The sequence below is a fragment of the Alligator sinensis genome, unplaced genomic scaffold (assembly GCF_000455745.1).
Source record: "Alligator sinensis unplaced genomic scaffold, ASM45574v1 scaffold601_1, whole genome shotgun sequence".
NCBI lineage: Eukaryota > Metazoa > Chordata > Crocodylia > Alligatoridae > Alligator > Alligator sinensis.
This window is the reverse complement of record NW_005841905.1, coordinates 2,158,008-2,174,508: the sequence shown is the minus strand read 5'-3', so window position 1 is coordinate 2,174,508 and position 16,501 is coordinate 2,158,008. Positions and strand designations below refer to the sequence as shown.

At 40.9% G+C, this 16,501-nt stretch overlaps 1 protein-coding gene across 2 annotated transcripts in view; it reads left to right on the top strand.

The window, feature by feature from the left end:
- Positions 1-14,733, top strand: part of LMBR1 (limb development membrane protein 1) — an 88,206-nt gene extending 73,473 nt beyond the window's left edge. The window contains exons 14-15 of one of the 2 annotated variants that reach the window (XM_025197784.1): positions 1,061-1,222; positions 10,120-14,733. In XM_025197784.1, coding sequence (XP_025053569.1) covers positions 1,061-1,222; positions 10,120-10,202 — 245 coding nt within the window. In that variant the 3' untranslated portion in view covers positions 10,203-14,733. Of the gene's footprint in view, positions 1-1,060; positions 1,223-7,193; positions 8,657-10,119 lie in introns of those variants that run through there. The other variant, XM_025197783.1, reaches the window with a different exon arrangement.
- Positions 14,734-16,501: the final 1,768 nt, after the last annotated feature.

Here is a 16,501-nt window from a genome sequence, read left to right as displayed (position 1 = left end):
GTGTTGAGGTGAGGGAGAGACTCTCGTAGGTATTGTTTCAAAGCTCAACATTTTTACTTCTGTGCATTTTTTGCTGAACTCATAGGCTGACTCTTGGAAACTGTTTGTGGTAAATAAAGATAAAGGTTTGGAAAGTTTTCTCATCTCTTGGTATAGAAATACTTCCAGGTATCTGGGAAATATTACTTATGAGTCTTGGAGCATATGAGCCTTGGGGTTGACTACCCTGTTAGATGGAATGGATTCTCAGGGTTTCTCATGAGTTATATTGATGACTGAGTAGATGAAGTCAAATTCAATGGAAGAGCACTAATTTCACTAGCTCTAGATACCTGAATGGAACTGAAGGACTGTTTGGACAAAACAGCGATCTTATTTATGATCACCATGCCACTTGTATTCCAGTGTCAATTATCTGCTCATTTTAGACTGCTCATTAGACCGTAATGTAAACTGACTTTGTGGTATGAGTAGGTATTCAGTAACCACAGAATTGACTCTTAAACCAGTTGTCTTGCATACAAAGTTAAATATAAAGGAATGTGTCTGTCATATGAGGCAGCATGAACACTTACAGTACTTTTGTGATTAGTTTTCCCCCCCAAAATCTAATACGGCAAACTGGCTTTCCTGATGATTTTAATATGCCTGACTTTTTTTTTCTTCAAAATTGTGTTTATTGACATTAGAAAAGAGAGTTTAAATTCATGACACGGTTATTTCTAAGATACACAATTCACTGAGCAATCTACCTGATATTTTAGTTGGCCATTGTAGTTTATGGTATAGTCAACAACCTTATGGTAGTTAATCAGGATACCAGTGACCTTCAAAACTTTGTCTAGAATCTTTTATTGTACATCTGTCCATTGCATACCTAAATAGATTTTGCTTTAATGTAGGACAGAAGGTATTAGATGGTTAGTATTAATCTTGTGTGTATTCATTGTCATTCAGAAATGCTATCAAGAATTTTTCTCAAATTTTGTCTGTCTTTTGAATATAAATATTAAATGTAATTTAGCAGGCTGTAATTACATGTTAAATATAATTTTAACAGGAATTACCAGATTTGATCTGCTTGGAGATTTTGGAAGATTCAACTGGCTGGGAAATTTCTACATTGTGTTATCTTATAATCTGCTCTTTGCTATAATGACGACCCTCTGTCTGGTCAGAAAGTTCACCTCTGCTGTGCGAGAAGAGCTTTTAAAGGCATTAGGTAACAGAGTGAAGGTTTTCATTTTTAACTTTGACTTCATTTTCCCACCCTTTTCCTTTTTCAGCCTAGTTGCCCTTTTGAGATGGTACATATGTTCCATATATTTTGTGTATGTGAAATGCTTTACAGAAACTTGTAGACATTCCAGTTTTGAAATGGGCTTCATCCTATTCACAGGGAGTACCACTGTGTCTGGGTGTAATGAGTCTAAAATGGCTCAGAGGTACAGATACGTTTTAGCAGTCCTAGCTAATTAAAATAGCATGTTAGTACATCTAAATGGTTTCAATTTCTTGCTAATCTAGAAAAAAATTCTTGGAATTTGGTTTCTTAGTTTGAGTGTAGAGGATTATTATTGGCTAGTGTATAAATTATGGCATTGATGGGGAAAATCACCTGGTTCCACAAGTAGTGAAACATGGTGACATAGTCTGGGATATTAGTGACGGAGTGAATCCACAGAGCTAAGTACAGACAGTCAAAAAGCCCAAAGCTGAATCAATTCAATATTCACAGGTTAGTTTAAGCTGTGTAGAGTGAACTGATAAGCGAGTGAACGCACATTCACTTTTGATTCCAGAAATAGAGCTGCACGCCTGCAGTGGCCCAGGCCAGAAGCTAGGGGGTGCTAGAGCTTGCCTCCCTGCCCAGGTGGAGCAGACAGCTTGGGCCAAGGCTAGCCCATCCTGCAAGGGGAGTTTGCAGGGGATGTACAAAGTACCCTCAGATGCTGGGGGACTGTAAGTTAACTTGAATCTGGAGGGGATCTGGGACAGAAGTTCAATAAATCGATTTAACCTAACCAGTTAAGTTTGATACAACATCCATCCAGGTTTATCTTAAACTAGTTTCAGCCGTTTTCAGTGGTTTACGTGCACTGAACTTCCGTTGTGTTACAGATTATACTGATTGATGTGTAATTTCTGTCCGTAGCCCATGTGAATTAATAACTAATATCTGAACTACTGAGCATCAGAGCTGTGATGCCATTTGACAAGGAGGGAAGCAACAAGTCATCCAGTAGCACCTAAAAGTAGAGTAAAGCTGCTTCTGTCTAGCTCAGGAAGTTTTTCTTCATAGATGGGAACACATAACGATGTGAGCTATGAAGTCCCCACTCCTATATCAATGAAATATTAATGACTGAACAGGTTCAATTCCTTTCAGAACTGCAAGCTGTTTTTAGTTTGTTTCCTTAAATGAAGGCCAGTAGATAGGGTGATTTATGACCGAGAAGTCTCCAAAAAGTAAACGTTCCTTATCCAACTAATATCAATTTGTCATCTTTTTGGGTAGAGTATTCATATGTCTGTAGAAGACATGGACACCAGCTTTTTCTTTGAGATACTCACGTGCTCCCTACCCCCACTCCAATTGATCTTTTAGGTATAGTGTCCTGAGTGAATTAATGCCAAAAATGGATTTATAAATCAATATGATCAGTTTCTTCTGACTTGCCTTTCTCTTGTAATAATAATACCAAGGGTTTATACAACATGTTTGATCAATACATTTTATGCTAGGAATAAGTTTTAGTGGAAGCTTCTGGTTAATTGGTTTCAACAGACGTGTAATAATATTCTTTTTTTTTTGGAGGGGGGTTTTGTCAATATAAAATCATGGAATCATAGAAAATTAGGGTTGGAAGGGACCTGAGGAGGTCATCTACTCCAACCCCGTGCTCAAAGCAGGACCATCCCTAACCATGTCATCCTAGCCAAGGCTTTGTCTTAAAAAAACCTCTAAGGATAGAAATTCCACAACTTCTCTGGGTAGCTTTTCTAAATAGTCCATAATCTGTTATTTTGCCACTGTTGGCTTCTCACCTCCTCCCCAAACTGTTGTCAGCTGCAGAAGTCTGGGAACTGACCTTGTCTGAGAAGACTGAGTTAAAAAAGGCATTGAGTACTTAAGCCTTTTCCACATCATCTGTCACTAGGTTGCCTCCCCATTCAATAAGGGTCCCATGCTTTCCCTGATCTTCCTCTTGTTGCCAACAAACTTGTAGAAACCTTTCTTGTTACCCTTCACATTGTTTGATAGCTTCTACTCCAGTTGTGCTTTGGCCTTCCTGATTTCATCCCTGCATGCCTTATACCTTAGAAATTCCACAGCAAACAAATAACTGCTCTTGTAACCATGCACAAAAGACTAACTATTCCCAAGGACTGTAGGGTCAAGGGGCCCTGTTCATTCACACAGCCTTTCCAGCAGAGATGACTTTCACTGTTCTCTAGCTTCCTGTTGCAAACACAACAGGAGGGTCTTACTTAATCCCAAGTGCACCACAGCATGTACCCATGCCCACTACTCTGCCTGACCTAGGCAAACAAAGTATCCTGGTCAGCAGTAACAAACAGCATCTCCTGCACAACACGTAGAACCCTAGTCAATTACCATACAGCTGTACCTTGCTAGAAATCTTGGCTAACCCCTCTAGAAAGGGCCACTCTGCATCTACAAATTCCCTGATCAGTCCTTGTGTCCCAGCAGAGTTGCCAGTTATTGACACTAGATTTTAGGAACCCAGTCCTTACACCTTTGTTCCAGGCAGGGAAAACCCTCAGACTAACGACAACACCTGCCAGTTGATAATAGGCAAATTTATTGATACAGTGTGATAACAAAAAAGCAACAATACAAAGCATCAAGCAGTTCTATATTTACCAATCCTAGGGCTGTCATCAGAGTCAAAGTACATCTGGTCATAATGCAGGCTCCACTCCGAGGCTCACTCTCTTAGGTTTCAGCAGTCTGGAGGTGGGATGCCGATGCCCACAGCTCCCCTCCACTCGGGTGCATGAGATGAGCTGCTGGTATGCCCTCTGTCCATGGTGTCCTTGGGGACCCTTCCCAGGGGATGGGGACCACTCTTAGGGAGCAAAACAGGGAGGGATGAGAGGGACAAGGGGGAAGAGAAGGAGGGACAGGAAGGGACGAGACAAAGGGAGGGCTCCTTTGTTAATCTCAAGTCTCTGCTTTTGTATTCTCCTTTCCCCTTGATGACTTCTGATGACTCTTCATCTGTTCCTGTCTCTGGCTGGCTCTCTCTCTGTGGTGTCACATCCTTCTGGGCCTTCTCCTAATTTAGTTTGTTCCCCCAAAACCAGGACTTAGCCCCCCTGGTGCTCTAGGGCCTTGTAGCTGGTATCACTTATCTCATGTTATGGGACAGTATGGTACATACTTCCTTAGTTCCCAGGTCGTTTTCTAGACTGTGTCCTTGCTGTGTTAGACAACCTGTCTGCCTGGAAGGCTATGATCCCATATTATGGCATTTCCCTCTCCCCCCCCTCCCAGTTCTCAGGCTCAATCCATTGGCCTTGTTGTGTCATCTGCTCTCAGAGCCATGAGAAGCTGTGCGCGTCAGACCCAAGCTCTTACAAATCAATTAACCCCTCCTGCCCATCTTGGATAGGACTTTTCCCAGGACAATCAGGGCTGATTCCAGTTAATTGCCATCCAAACTGCATGTGTTTTCAGGTGAGTGAAGGTCTGGGACAACCAGATTGGCGTAAAAATGACATGTGTTTTTACTCATACTGAAGCACATGTTGTTACCAAATTTGCCCATTACTTTGGGGTGTGCTCATTTATTAGGGATAGTTTCTAGGGTCTTGGTGATTCTGTCAATGTGCTGCTTGTGTTACTATACGGAGCTGTATTTCTCCCTTCTGCAAGCCCTCACCCCCAATGGAGCTATCTTGCAGGACTCAATCTCAGTGGGCTGGGTTCCTCCAGTCACCAAATCAGTCATACACACAAACACACACAAATTAACGTGACACGCCTGACCTGGCCGGGCTGATCAGCATGGACAGGCTGACACCCTCATATGCCAAGAATCAGTTCATAAGAGCAACAATAAAATGCAGTCAGACACAAGCACACAGGTAAACAGAATCCCTCTGAATCCGGCTGGGTGTCCAGCTGACACCCTCATGGGCCAGCATTCAGTTCATAAGGGCACGTCTGAGTCAAACTGGGTCAATCAGCCTGTACAAGCTGATCCCCTTATGTGTTTCAAACTCAGCACGTCCCAATCTTTGGCCTCTTGATGAGCAGACCCCACAATAATTTGGGCTTCACAGGGATCTTTAGCATAGGTAAAAGAAGCGTTGCTGCAGAGCACGGGAGGAAAGAGAAGCAGAGAAGGAAAAATATACCCAATTACTACCAGTTTGACTATAAAAGTTATTTATTGCTAAGCATATGAAATATATAATAGTACTAGTAGTAATAGACATGCAAAAGAAAAACAAACACCAACAATGACAATACTACCCTGGTTTCACTAAGTATTTGGGGAAACTTAGCTCAAGCTTAACTGATACAGTTCAGGTTCAGAAGTTTATGCCTAGAAAGAAGACAGAGAACGCTGGGATCTCACCTAGTCCACGGTACTCAGGCTGCAAAGCTGACAGGCACAGTCTGTAGCACAGTCCTTGAAGGGAGAGATGATCTGTTCTTCCAGCGTCCCAAGAACGACAGGGGATGGTGTCAGCACAGGGGTTTTCTTCTTCTCCTTCTTTCCTCCTGCTTCTACTTCTTTTCCTTCCTTTTCCTCTTCCTCTTCTCCCTCTAGCAGCACACACACTTACAGATTTTTATACCCTCAGTTTAGCTGCTTCGAAGCACCCTCAGTAGTGTAAATCATTGTCTTTTCTATTGACAAGGGGTTATCTGGTTTGGACCATCTCAGGAAACTGATTGATAATCAGGAAACACTTAAGATTAGGGAGTAACCCAAATACTTGGGAGCCAGCTTGAGATTCCTATGGGTGGCAGATATACTGATGGGATATCTCATGGTTTCTTCAGGAACAATAGATAGCTTGCAGCATCAGGATTTTGGATTTTTACTTGTTGTGCACAAGCCTCAGCTTAGCATGACTTTTCCAGATCTTACTATAGTCTTTTAACAGACTTAAGACAATTATTGGGGTGCTCATAACCTTTTGTGGAGAGGACTCCCACCAGTCGTCTCGGGAAAGATATGACAACACCTGGGATTAGGGCTCCAGCCGGCTGGATGCTGTGATGAACCCTTAACCATTGTTCAAATGTTGCCCATACCCCCTCTGACTCGGTCTCTTGCCTCAGCATTCCCTAACCCGGCAACCGAGTTTTAGTCAATCAAGTTTAAATAGGCCTCCCATAGTGGGACCGGGGAATGTACGGCCCGAGATGCCTATTAAACTTAGAGCTGTGTGTGTGTGTCTTGGGGGGGAAAAGTCCTTAGCAAATCCAGATTAGAACTGGTCTGATAAATGCTGAGCTGGGTGTGTGTGAACATGGGTTGATTAACATTGGAAGCACAGATTCCCCATCATGCAGCGCTCTCCTGCTTCTCTGGTCCCAGAATTCACTGCAGTCTCTGCTTCAGGCTTTCTGTTTTCCATCTCTCATGTAAATGAGACCTAGGGCAGTTGATTCACTCTTGTCACCCTTATCTGGTGAGGGTCTTAGGTGCGTCTCTCACTGCATCTTAATCAGTTTCCTTTAGGTAGAGGAGGGGGGGGGGGTGAGTCCTTTGTGAGTCAGACAGACTGTATCCTGTGCCCCGATTGCCCAAGAATACAGAGCTGAGACGTAACACTATACCTATAAGCCAATTCCCAAAAAGGCAGATCTTTAAATACTGTTTCTAAGCCAACGGCCCGAGCAGTACTCTTATACTTCTCCCTAGTCATTGTCCAAGTTTCCACTCCTTGTAAGTTTTTTGTGTTTTAGCTCATTGAAGAATTAAGCCGTGCTGGTCTTCTGTCATACTTGCTAGTCTTCCTACATGTCAGGATGGCTTGTTCCTGCACCCTCAGTAAAGTTTCTTTAAAATACAACCAGCTTTCCTGGACTCCTTTCCCCCTCAGACTAGCCTCCCATGGCATCCTGCCCATCAGTTCCCTGTGTGAGTTGAAGTCTGCTTTTCTGAAGTCCAGGGTCCTTACTCTCTTTCATTCCTTTTCTTCAGGATCCTGAATTCAGTCATCTCGTGGTCGCTGTTGCCCAAGTTGTCATCCACTGCTACATTCCCCACCAATTCTTCCCTGTTTGTGAGCAGCAGATCAGGAAGAGCCTGGCCCCTAGTTGGCGTCTTCAACATTTCTACCAGGAAGTTGTCCCCAACACTCTCCAAAAACTTCCTATATACATATAATATTTGTATTGATCTTTCAATTTTACATTAGGTAGGAACATTTTATCAAAAGAGGACCTCAAAGGTCACCTCATTTAACTGTTTTGCATTTTATTGCTTTTGATCACCATTGGAATGGTTGTGAATTTGGTTATTAAATAAGTAATGGAATGGCTGATTGTAGTAGGCTCATGATTGCTGCGCTAGCAGCATTGTGCCCTGCCTATTTGACTTTGCTATGCCGGGGTCTGCTCACCCCCCATGACTTATTATCTGAGGTGTTACCTGGAGATAGAGTCCAGTGGAATCCCTTAGACCCCAGGGATGCTGTTGGCACTTCTTCTGTGGGGCTTCTCCCCATACACCCCACCCCTCTCCACTCAGGTGGTACGAACTTGGCCTAGGTGATACCTTGGCATGATGAAGGTACCGTATCGCTCCTGTATTAAGACCTGGTGTGTCAGCTGCCAGCAGGGGTATGGTGGTGGCTTTGCAGGATGACAAAATGATAACTAAACCATACTTTAAAGCAAACAGTTGGGATGATGCAGTAGGCAGGGCAACGATGCCCACTGTTCCCAGTGCTTTGTCTCAGTCTCTGGGACTTCTCAAAATAGGGTTTGCCCAATTCTCAGCCCACCCCATGTCATGAGGGCCTCTGGGTTGAAACTAAGTCTTGACTGGCTAGCACCTGGCCATGTACCAAAGTGCCCTGTGTCTGCCTCCCCATAGTCCTAATTTTCCACAACCCTGAAAATCAATCAATAAAAATAGAATTAAATGCTTAAATTTAAACATCAATATTATCTGTTGACATTATAAAAAAAGAAAGTAAATTGATTTTTGCCAAGCCAAACTAACTAGATTGTGTACTAGTAGCACAGAGCTCTGTGTTGAGTGCTAAATCTGCCTGAGATTCAGGGTGTGTAGCTGGTGGTGAGCTCTGGGGTAGGGACAGACATTACACCTAAACCAGTTTAAGTGATCAGAAACTGGTTTATATCGGTAACAGAACAGATGTTCAGTGCACATAAACCAGTTTGAAAATGGCTGAAACGGGTTTGAGATGAACCTGGTTGAATGAGTATCAGACTTAACTGATTTTGGTCAAACTGGTTTATGCCATGTCTGTAGACCCCTGCTGGTTTAAATCAATCCAGACACTCCCAGCATGATGCTTGGGCTGGTTGGAGCTCTCTGCTCCACAGCAGAGCTGACTCTTCCCCTCTGCTCCCTGGCTGGAGCTTGGCAGAGACTGCAGGCTGCTCCTCCCCCTCCCCACTCCCTGCTAAGCAGGAATTCCCCCTCCCCTCTGCCTTGCTGAGATGTCTGTTTATTAGCTGGCAGACCACATGCTGGCTCTGGTCCCTGCTGTGACAAAGGCAGAATCAGCAGGTAGCTGATAATCCGGTCCCACTGCTGTTTTCTTAATGGGGTGATTAAAAACTGAGTTAGGGATGATAAACACTAGTATCAATTCCCCGCTGGGCTAATCGGAGCATCCTGCCAGGGCCTGGCCATGTCCCCCCTCAGCTCAGTAGTGTGTAAGGGAAGGGAAGGCTGCTTTTGCACCCTGTGGCTTCTAGCCTGAGTCACTGCAGGCACATGCCTGCATTTCTGGAATGAAAAGGGAATGTCTATCCACCTCCAAACTGGTTCAAGCTTTGCAGGTTAGACTAACCTGCAAAGATTGAATGAATCGAGACTCAGGCTTTTTGAATGTCTTTCTCTAGCAGTCTGCTACTGTTGCCTAGCTAGCTTAACACTAATTAGCTAAAACTTCAGGCTCTACAAATCCATATTTATATGACTACCAGTAGTCTTTTTCAAAAGAATCTTGGTCATTGACAGGCCTGAATTCCATGGGCACTTTTGGAAATTTAGCTCTTAAGGGCGTGTGTAGACAAAATGTGGCCCTAAATTGAAGCGGTGGGTTTTTAAAAACACTGCTTCAATTTAAGGCCAAGTAAACCCCCATGTTGTGGCAGCGGCGGCAAGTAGCACCTGCCAGCAGGCACTCGGCTTGGGCAGTCCTGGGGGACACTGCAGCTGTGGAGGGAAGCAGTGGGCCTCTGTGCAAGTCAGGCAGGCAGACTCCAAGAGAAAAAAAAATCAGCAATCCCCCTCCCCCCTTGGACGGAGCCTGCTTTCTTAGCCTGCTGCCAGGCTGCCTGCGTGGTCTTTCTGCAAAGCCACGGAGCTGCACAGAGCACAGTGCTTCGCTCTGTGGCGGTAGGGCAGAAAACTAAAACTCCTTGGTGGAGTTTTAGTTTGCTGTGCCCCAAATCATTTAAGGCGCATTATGCTGCTGAATTTGCTACAGTGGCTAGAATTACTGCACAATACGCTGTCAACATGTGCAAACACCAACACCATTAAAGTGGTGCAAAAGCATTTAACTCGCTTTAAAGTGTTGTGCGCACATGCCCCTCGTTTCGTCTACACACTGTCTTGGTCTCCTAACTCCATATTTAGGCTACTAAGTTCGGCTTCTGTTTTTGAAAATGTTTTAGATTTGGGGGTATTAAACCCAGAATGATCATTGTCATCACTTAAGTTTGGCCTGCTCAGCACAAGCCAGAATTTCCTGAATTCCTGGCTTAGCTTGCATTTCTAGGAAAACATGTCTGCGTTCAGTAAACGTGAAAAACGGCACCTGGACTGGTTCGGATTAAGTACGCTTTTAACAGGCTTTTTATTAGATAGCCTTACTTGTAAAATGAAAACTTTTCTGTTTTTCATTAACTGTAATATTTTGCAGGCTTAGATAAACTTCACCTGTCAAACAATGTAAGAGACTCAGAAACAAAGCCTGCTGCAAACGGGCATCAGAAAACACTGTGAGGAACGATCATCTTCAATCACTAGAGCTGAAAACTTCAACCTCATGACATTCCTGTCATCTCATCAACATATTTTTGTATAGATTTTACTTGTTGCTAATTTGGATCCAAGCTTGTCTCCCTCTGGACACTGCTTCTGAGAGAACCTCGCTACTGCTGGTTCTGCATGGGATTGTTTTTGGTTCATTTTGTTTACACCCCAAGCAGTTTATGCAGGAGGTGCCTTGAAGACTGAAAACTGAAGAGGATGAAAAGTTCCTGTTTTTGGATGTAGTTTCATGTTTCTAGATGTGATGTTCCACTACCGTGTGAAAAGCACAGTTCCTTGTGTACGCTATAAATACAGTGATAAAAAATAACTTGAGTCTTCATAATAAGGGATGCATTTGAAACCCAGTATAACCCTACCTGGAATATTATTTACAGTAGATATGCTTTTCTGCTAAGAATATGGTAAGAGAAAGTGAAGTAATTTCCAGAGATGACTGTTGCTTTCATATGGGATCACTAAGTTGTTTATAGTCTGACATTGCGAAGCATTCTTCAGGGGCCAGCAATTTTAAGCTTCCTGTTCTTAGCTATATGTGACCGAAGACTACTTTATTTAGTGACCATTCGACAATATCTCATCAAATTTAGCAAACCACAAGATAAATGTTCACTTCAGTGTTAAATCTGAGCTAAGAGTGCTTTGTAGAAAGCTACACAGTTATCTTACTGGTATAGTTCTTAATCCTACAAATTAAGAAAAGTGTTGTGCCATAGTGGTCAGTCGCCATATAGAACAACACAGAATTTTACACGCACAGAATTGCTTATGTATTCCTTTTATTTGGAATCTGCACAAGTAGCAGTTAGTGGTTGCTTAGTAGGCTACAATTACACATAGTTGTAGCCTAAATGTTTTACTTGAAGTAAATTTATTTATCTGAATTGCATCCTGATAGCTGTACTGTTACGCAGAGGTACAATCCAATATTTCTCAACAATCTCTACGGTCTTTAGTTTCTCTTAGTATATGTGTGTGCATATATGCACATATATGTATGTATAGAAAATTAAATGCTTTATCCTGCAGAAAAAACACAGGAAACTTGGTAAATAAACCCTATTTATTCAGTCTTCTTAGTATGAGAATGCCAAAGGAAATGAATATGAAGTCCTCCAAGCAGTGCGTGACAAACCATAGGTTGCTATTATATACTTTTGGCTATAAACTATACACTATTTTTTGTTGGTGTAAAACTGAACTATGTCCACTGAGGTCTCTGGCCTTGCACTTAATTGAGCTGTGTCACCTAGTTTATATCCGGTCTGATTCTGAAGCAAAGTAGTCTTTTCTTAGGTTGGGTGTTTCTTATCTGCTGTCTTTGTGAGACGGTTCTGGGTTCTGGATTTCTGCTTAATGTATTCCAGAAACCCCCTATGACATGCATTACATCATAAGACAAACTCCAAAGAATATCACTTTCATGAATCTGCCTTTTCTGAATTGAAATGAGTCATAATGTAAATACTACTCAAGTCGAGTCCTAGCTGTCATATCTCCTTTTCCTTTTTGTGAGTGTTAGTGTAATCAAAACTAAATTCCAGGCATACCTATTCCTAGGATGGTTATTGATACATTGTATAAAAGTCTAAAGGACAGTAAAATTGCTTGACTTTTTAAAGATTTAGAGGTATCTTACTATTGCTCAGAATTAACAGTGAGTTTTTTGGACTTCTTTCCCCACTAAGAGAAAATCCTGGTCATAAACGGGTATCTACAGTTAATTCCCTTAAAAATGAATATAGGTTTACAAGAAGATTTATCATTAAAGGCATCATTGATTTCTGCTGCCTGTTCAGAGCAGGTGGACTTAGACGCTAGAACTGTAGTGAAGGATAATAGGTGCATCTAGTTTTTTGCTTTTACAAGTTGATAGTACTGCCATGGTCTTACAAGTGTCTCCAGTGTCACTTGCAAACTGGTAGATAATGAAGTGTAGCTAGCTTTTTATAATGCGCATTCCAGGTTCCTATTATATTGTGATTTAAGATAGTTGCCAAAGCTTAAGTTAAAATTTTTGATTGAATCCACTTCATGAAATTCTGTCTAAAGATGAAGTAAAAAGTTCTGTCTAAATTTTAGAGTGATGTCCGCATTCACATAGAAACTAATCAGACTTTTTTTGAGAAGTGTTTCCTTTATCATAAGCTATCCAAGAACATTAGAAAAGATGGATCACAATCCATGCACTGTGATAATTAAATGCATTGGGTATAGGCACTTCCCAGGGATAAGTACACATGCAAGTGCCAGTTTTCTGGCAAGACTTTCTCCCTCATCTTAGATTTCCTCTGCCTTCCAAAACAGAAGCTGAATTATATGTTGGTTGCACCTTTAATGGGTTCTGCTATGTGTGTTAAAGAAATGTATTGGATCAGATAGATTACCAAAATGTAGACAGTATTGTAAAAGATTTTTACAGAAGATCAGTCTTCAAAGAAAATTGACATTGTCTTGTATAGCTGCTGACAGTGTTGGCTCTATCTATATTGTGACACTGTCTACATTTAAATGTCTGTTTAGCCCTGCAACTAGCATTCTGTATGCAAACCTTCTGACATACAGTACTCCTTTCAACTGTAAATGTGAAACCTAGGTCATGTATATTTTATGCACATACAGTCACCTAAGTAGAAGCAGTTGGTAATTCATGAATGGATATTGGCAATGCATTCCTAATATTTTTTGACTCGTGTAGAGTCTGATAGTCTATACCTTTATATAGCTAATCTTGGTGACATCAACATCTGCCTCACTTATGAGGTAAAAGCAAAGAGATGCTTCCATCTTAAACTAGATATCAGAAATTTGACCAAAAATGTACGTGATGATGTCTTAAATGAGCCACCTCTTGGCTTTCTCCTGTGTTGGCAACACAGTATTTAATGCAATGGCAGAATTGTAATATGGTGGGATTTTTCAGTGTAAGCACATCTTTGGTACTTAACACTTTAAGCTATACGTTAACTTGTTGTGATATGTTACTGTACAAGTAACAGTTTTTGGATATGTAGAAAACGTCATTTACCAATTTGTAATGTGGTGTTTATTTTTGGTCCTTTTTCCCCCAAATCTTTTACACAGTTGGCTGTTTTACAGTGTCATAAGAATTAAAGAGTTTAACAAAGAATTATTTCATGCTTTGGTCCAGAAGGTTGGTATTAAGTTTTAAATCATTTAGCAACTGGGGTATTAGTCATTCAAGCATATTGAAGCAGCTGGTAGTCGAAGCTATTTAGAGTGTCTAAAGTGTGCCCAGCACTGTACAAAACACTTGCAGTAGTCCTGAGAAACCTAGAGTCTAAATCAAATGGGGAAATGACACTCTGAATTTACTGAAAGTACATCACAATACACATGGGAAATGGCTAAAGGTCAAACCTTCATGGTGAATTTTATATTACATTAGTGATTGTCCAGATGAGTCCCTGCCACTGGTCATATCAGTTATCAATTATTAGGTTGATGTCTTCCACATGGCATTTTGGAGAACCTAGAATATATAATGTTAGTCAGCTGCTTAAAAACCCCCCAACAAAACAACCCTTATAGCCCCAGGAATTTAAGGCCACTAGTTCTTCATTTGTACTTGAGTTTTCTTGAATGTTATAAATATAAATGGATATCTTCTAGCCCAAATTGGCAAGAAGATTTTTCTTTGCAGAAGAATAGTGAGGGGGTGGATCTCTTATGGGCCATAAGGTCTTACTGTTAGTGTTTTATAAATAGCTTATCTTATTACACTGTACCAAGTACAAGGTTATCAGTGAATCTTTTCTTGTAATGTTTCCATGCACAATTGAAAATATCTGCTTTTAAATATACAGTAATTTTATCTGTATCATGTCCTATCGTCCAAAGATTTTGGAAATGTAACATAGTCATTCCTGGATTTTTTTTAAAAGAAAGAATGATGTCTTACAGCCATCAGAGTTAATGTTACAGAGGACTTTTTGGCAAGTAAGCCAGCATTCACAGAGACACAAATTAATTCATCCATTTAAGATTGCAGATGCATTGATGACGTGCTACAGGAGGAAATTCTGTTTTAGCAGTTGATGTTATGTGTGGCTCATGAATATTGAATTTACTAAATTACTTTTGCAGTTACATGAATAGTAACTGAATTCATTTTTCAGGAAGTGTTTTCAAGTCCTGCTTTAAAGCACCACATTTAATAAGGAGGCTTGACTCAACAGCTGACATCCCATGGTGTCCTCATGCTGGCTACACAGCAAGTCAAGGTATCACCAGGTTAGGTCTGTCTTCAAGAAATGTGAATCCTTACTTTTTCCATCCCTGCTTCCTCAGCTACCTTTTTAAGTATGTTTCTAGCTACCATAGGAAGCTGTGGAACTCTGTTTGTCCATGTTGTGTCAGGGTTGCCAACTATCCATAAATCTACAGACCATCTGTTTTAAAAATCAACACACACAACAAAACAAAACCAAAAAAACCCCCCACCAGTAAAAAAAAAAAAAAACAAAAAAAAAAACAACAACTAAGAAACCATGAGCTTGATTGAAGATCCATCGTTTGAATGAGGCTGGATGCAAGTGTTTGAGTTTTGCTTAATGTTAAATTAAGATTTTTCCCTGAGGCTACATGTTTATCCCTTCACCCCCTGTAGTAAGCAGCCCTGTTTCAATTGAACATTGCTTACAAGTGGGGAGGCTTGTTCAGTTTAAAACACACAATTAAAATTTATTTTCCCATGTTTCTGGATGTGGGCTTGAACCAGATTTAGGAAGTTGGTGTTAAACCCCTAAATTTGAACCTACCTCAAGTTACTGCCTCCAGGGCATGGCAGAAGGGTTACCTTTACATTATCTAAAATGTGTCAGTAAAAAACGTTTGCAGACTGCCAGTGGAAAAGAAGGGGGGGAGGAAGGTCTTTGGCAACCCTATTTGTGCATGTCCCACTCTTCACAGTCTAATTCAAGTGTCTTCACGTGTTTGGAGACTGTCCACCCTCCACCAGTCACTGGCAGATACCAACTGGGATTCTTGAACTGTGGTCAGTGAGCAGCTGGCTAAACTTCAGCGCTTCTGTTTCAGCTGCCAAACTTCAGTACAAAAGTACATTACTTACCTACTGTATGTTTCTGTGTGAGCAACTGCTGTTTGCCTCAGGGATGTTATGTGATTGTGAATGAGAGGGTCTCTGTAATAACAAATAGATGGGCACATTGTCACTGAGACAATCTCTTACATGTTTTGTGTTTAAAGTGTAAGACTAATGTGCTTTTAGGAAGGAATAACCATCTTAAGGGGAGGTAAATTAGCATGGAAACTGACCTTCACGGCATCTACATACACATTAGTTAAAACAAGTTGTGTTTTGAAACATCCTGCATCCGTTGAACTACTGCTGCCAGCAATATGAGCCGTTTCTACCCCATTCCATACTCAGTCGACCTTGAACATGGAGTTTTCATTTAGATCTGTAAAACTCTTATAAGTCAGATGGTATTTTCTTATGGACCAGGCTTTGAGTTCTTTTGGCTGTCTTTTACCTTTTCATATATGTAAGTATTTACCATTTTTCCAGTTACTGACCTCTCATCCATTGGCTTTGCAGTCAATATATATTATATTTTAATGTATGAATAAACAAAATGCAAAATAAGTGACTCCAAATAGCATATGATAACATTTGATCTGTCAGGGTAAACTGTTATTCTCAACTTTTGAAATATATAGGTGTTTGATTTCAACAAAATTGTGCTGCAGAAAATTTCACAAATTATCTGTATATTATGTTATAATGTGTTTTATAGCACATTAGCTTGTTTTTGTTACAGGAATCTGCAAATTGTGAGAAAAATGCCTATGTATCTTGGAAGCAAAGCTTCTAAATTAAAAAATAGGAAACCTCGAATAGGATCTTTTAAACTTTGTACATCTCTTACTGGCCTAAGCCATTATTCATTGATTGATCTCTCTCAATAGCCAGTTTCCAGTCATTTTTATCGACAATTCTTACATTTTTAGCTTTGACAGAATTCTTTATTGCAGAATAGGAAAGCTCCAGGCAGGCAACATGGCTGTAGTTTAATTCAGTCACTTCGCAGTTTTAGAGGTAAGATTTCAAGCCAATTGGTCTTACCTGGCTTGGTTCCTGTTTCTTTGGAAAAAGAATGAATCTGTTTTTGGGTTGTGGATTTGAATTTTTAACCTGATAAAGTATATGCAAACCAAACTAGCACATGTAAGTTTTCCTTCACCTATGTGTGAGAGTTGAGCTAACT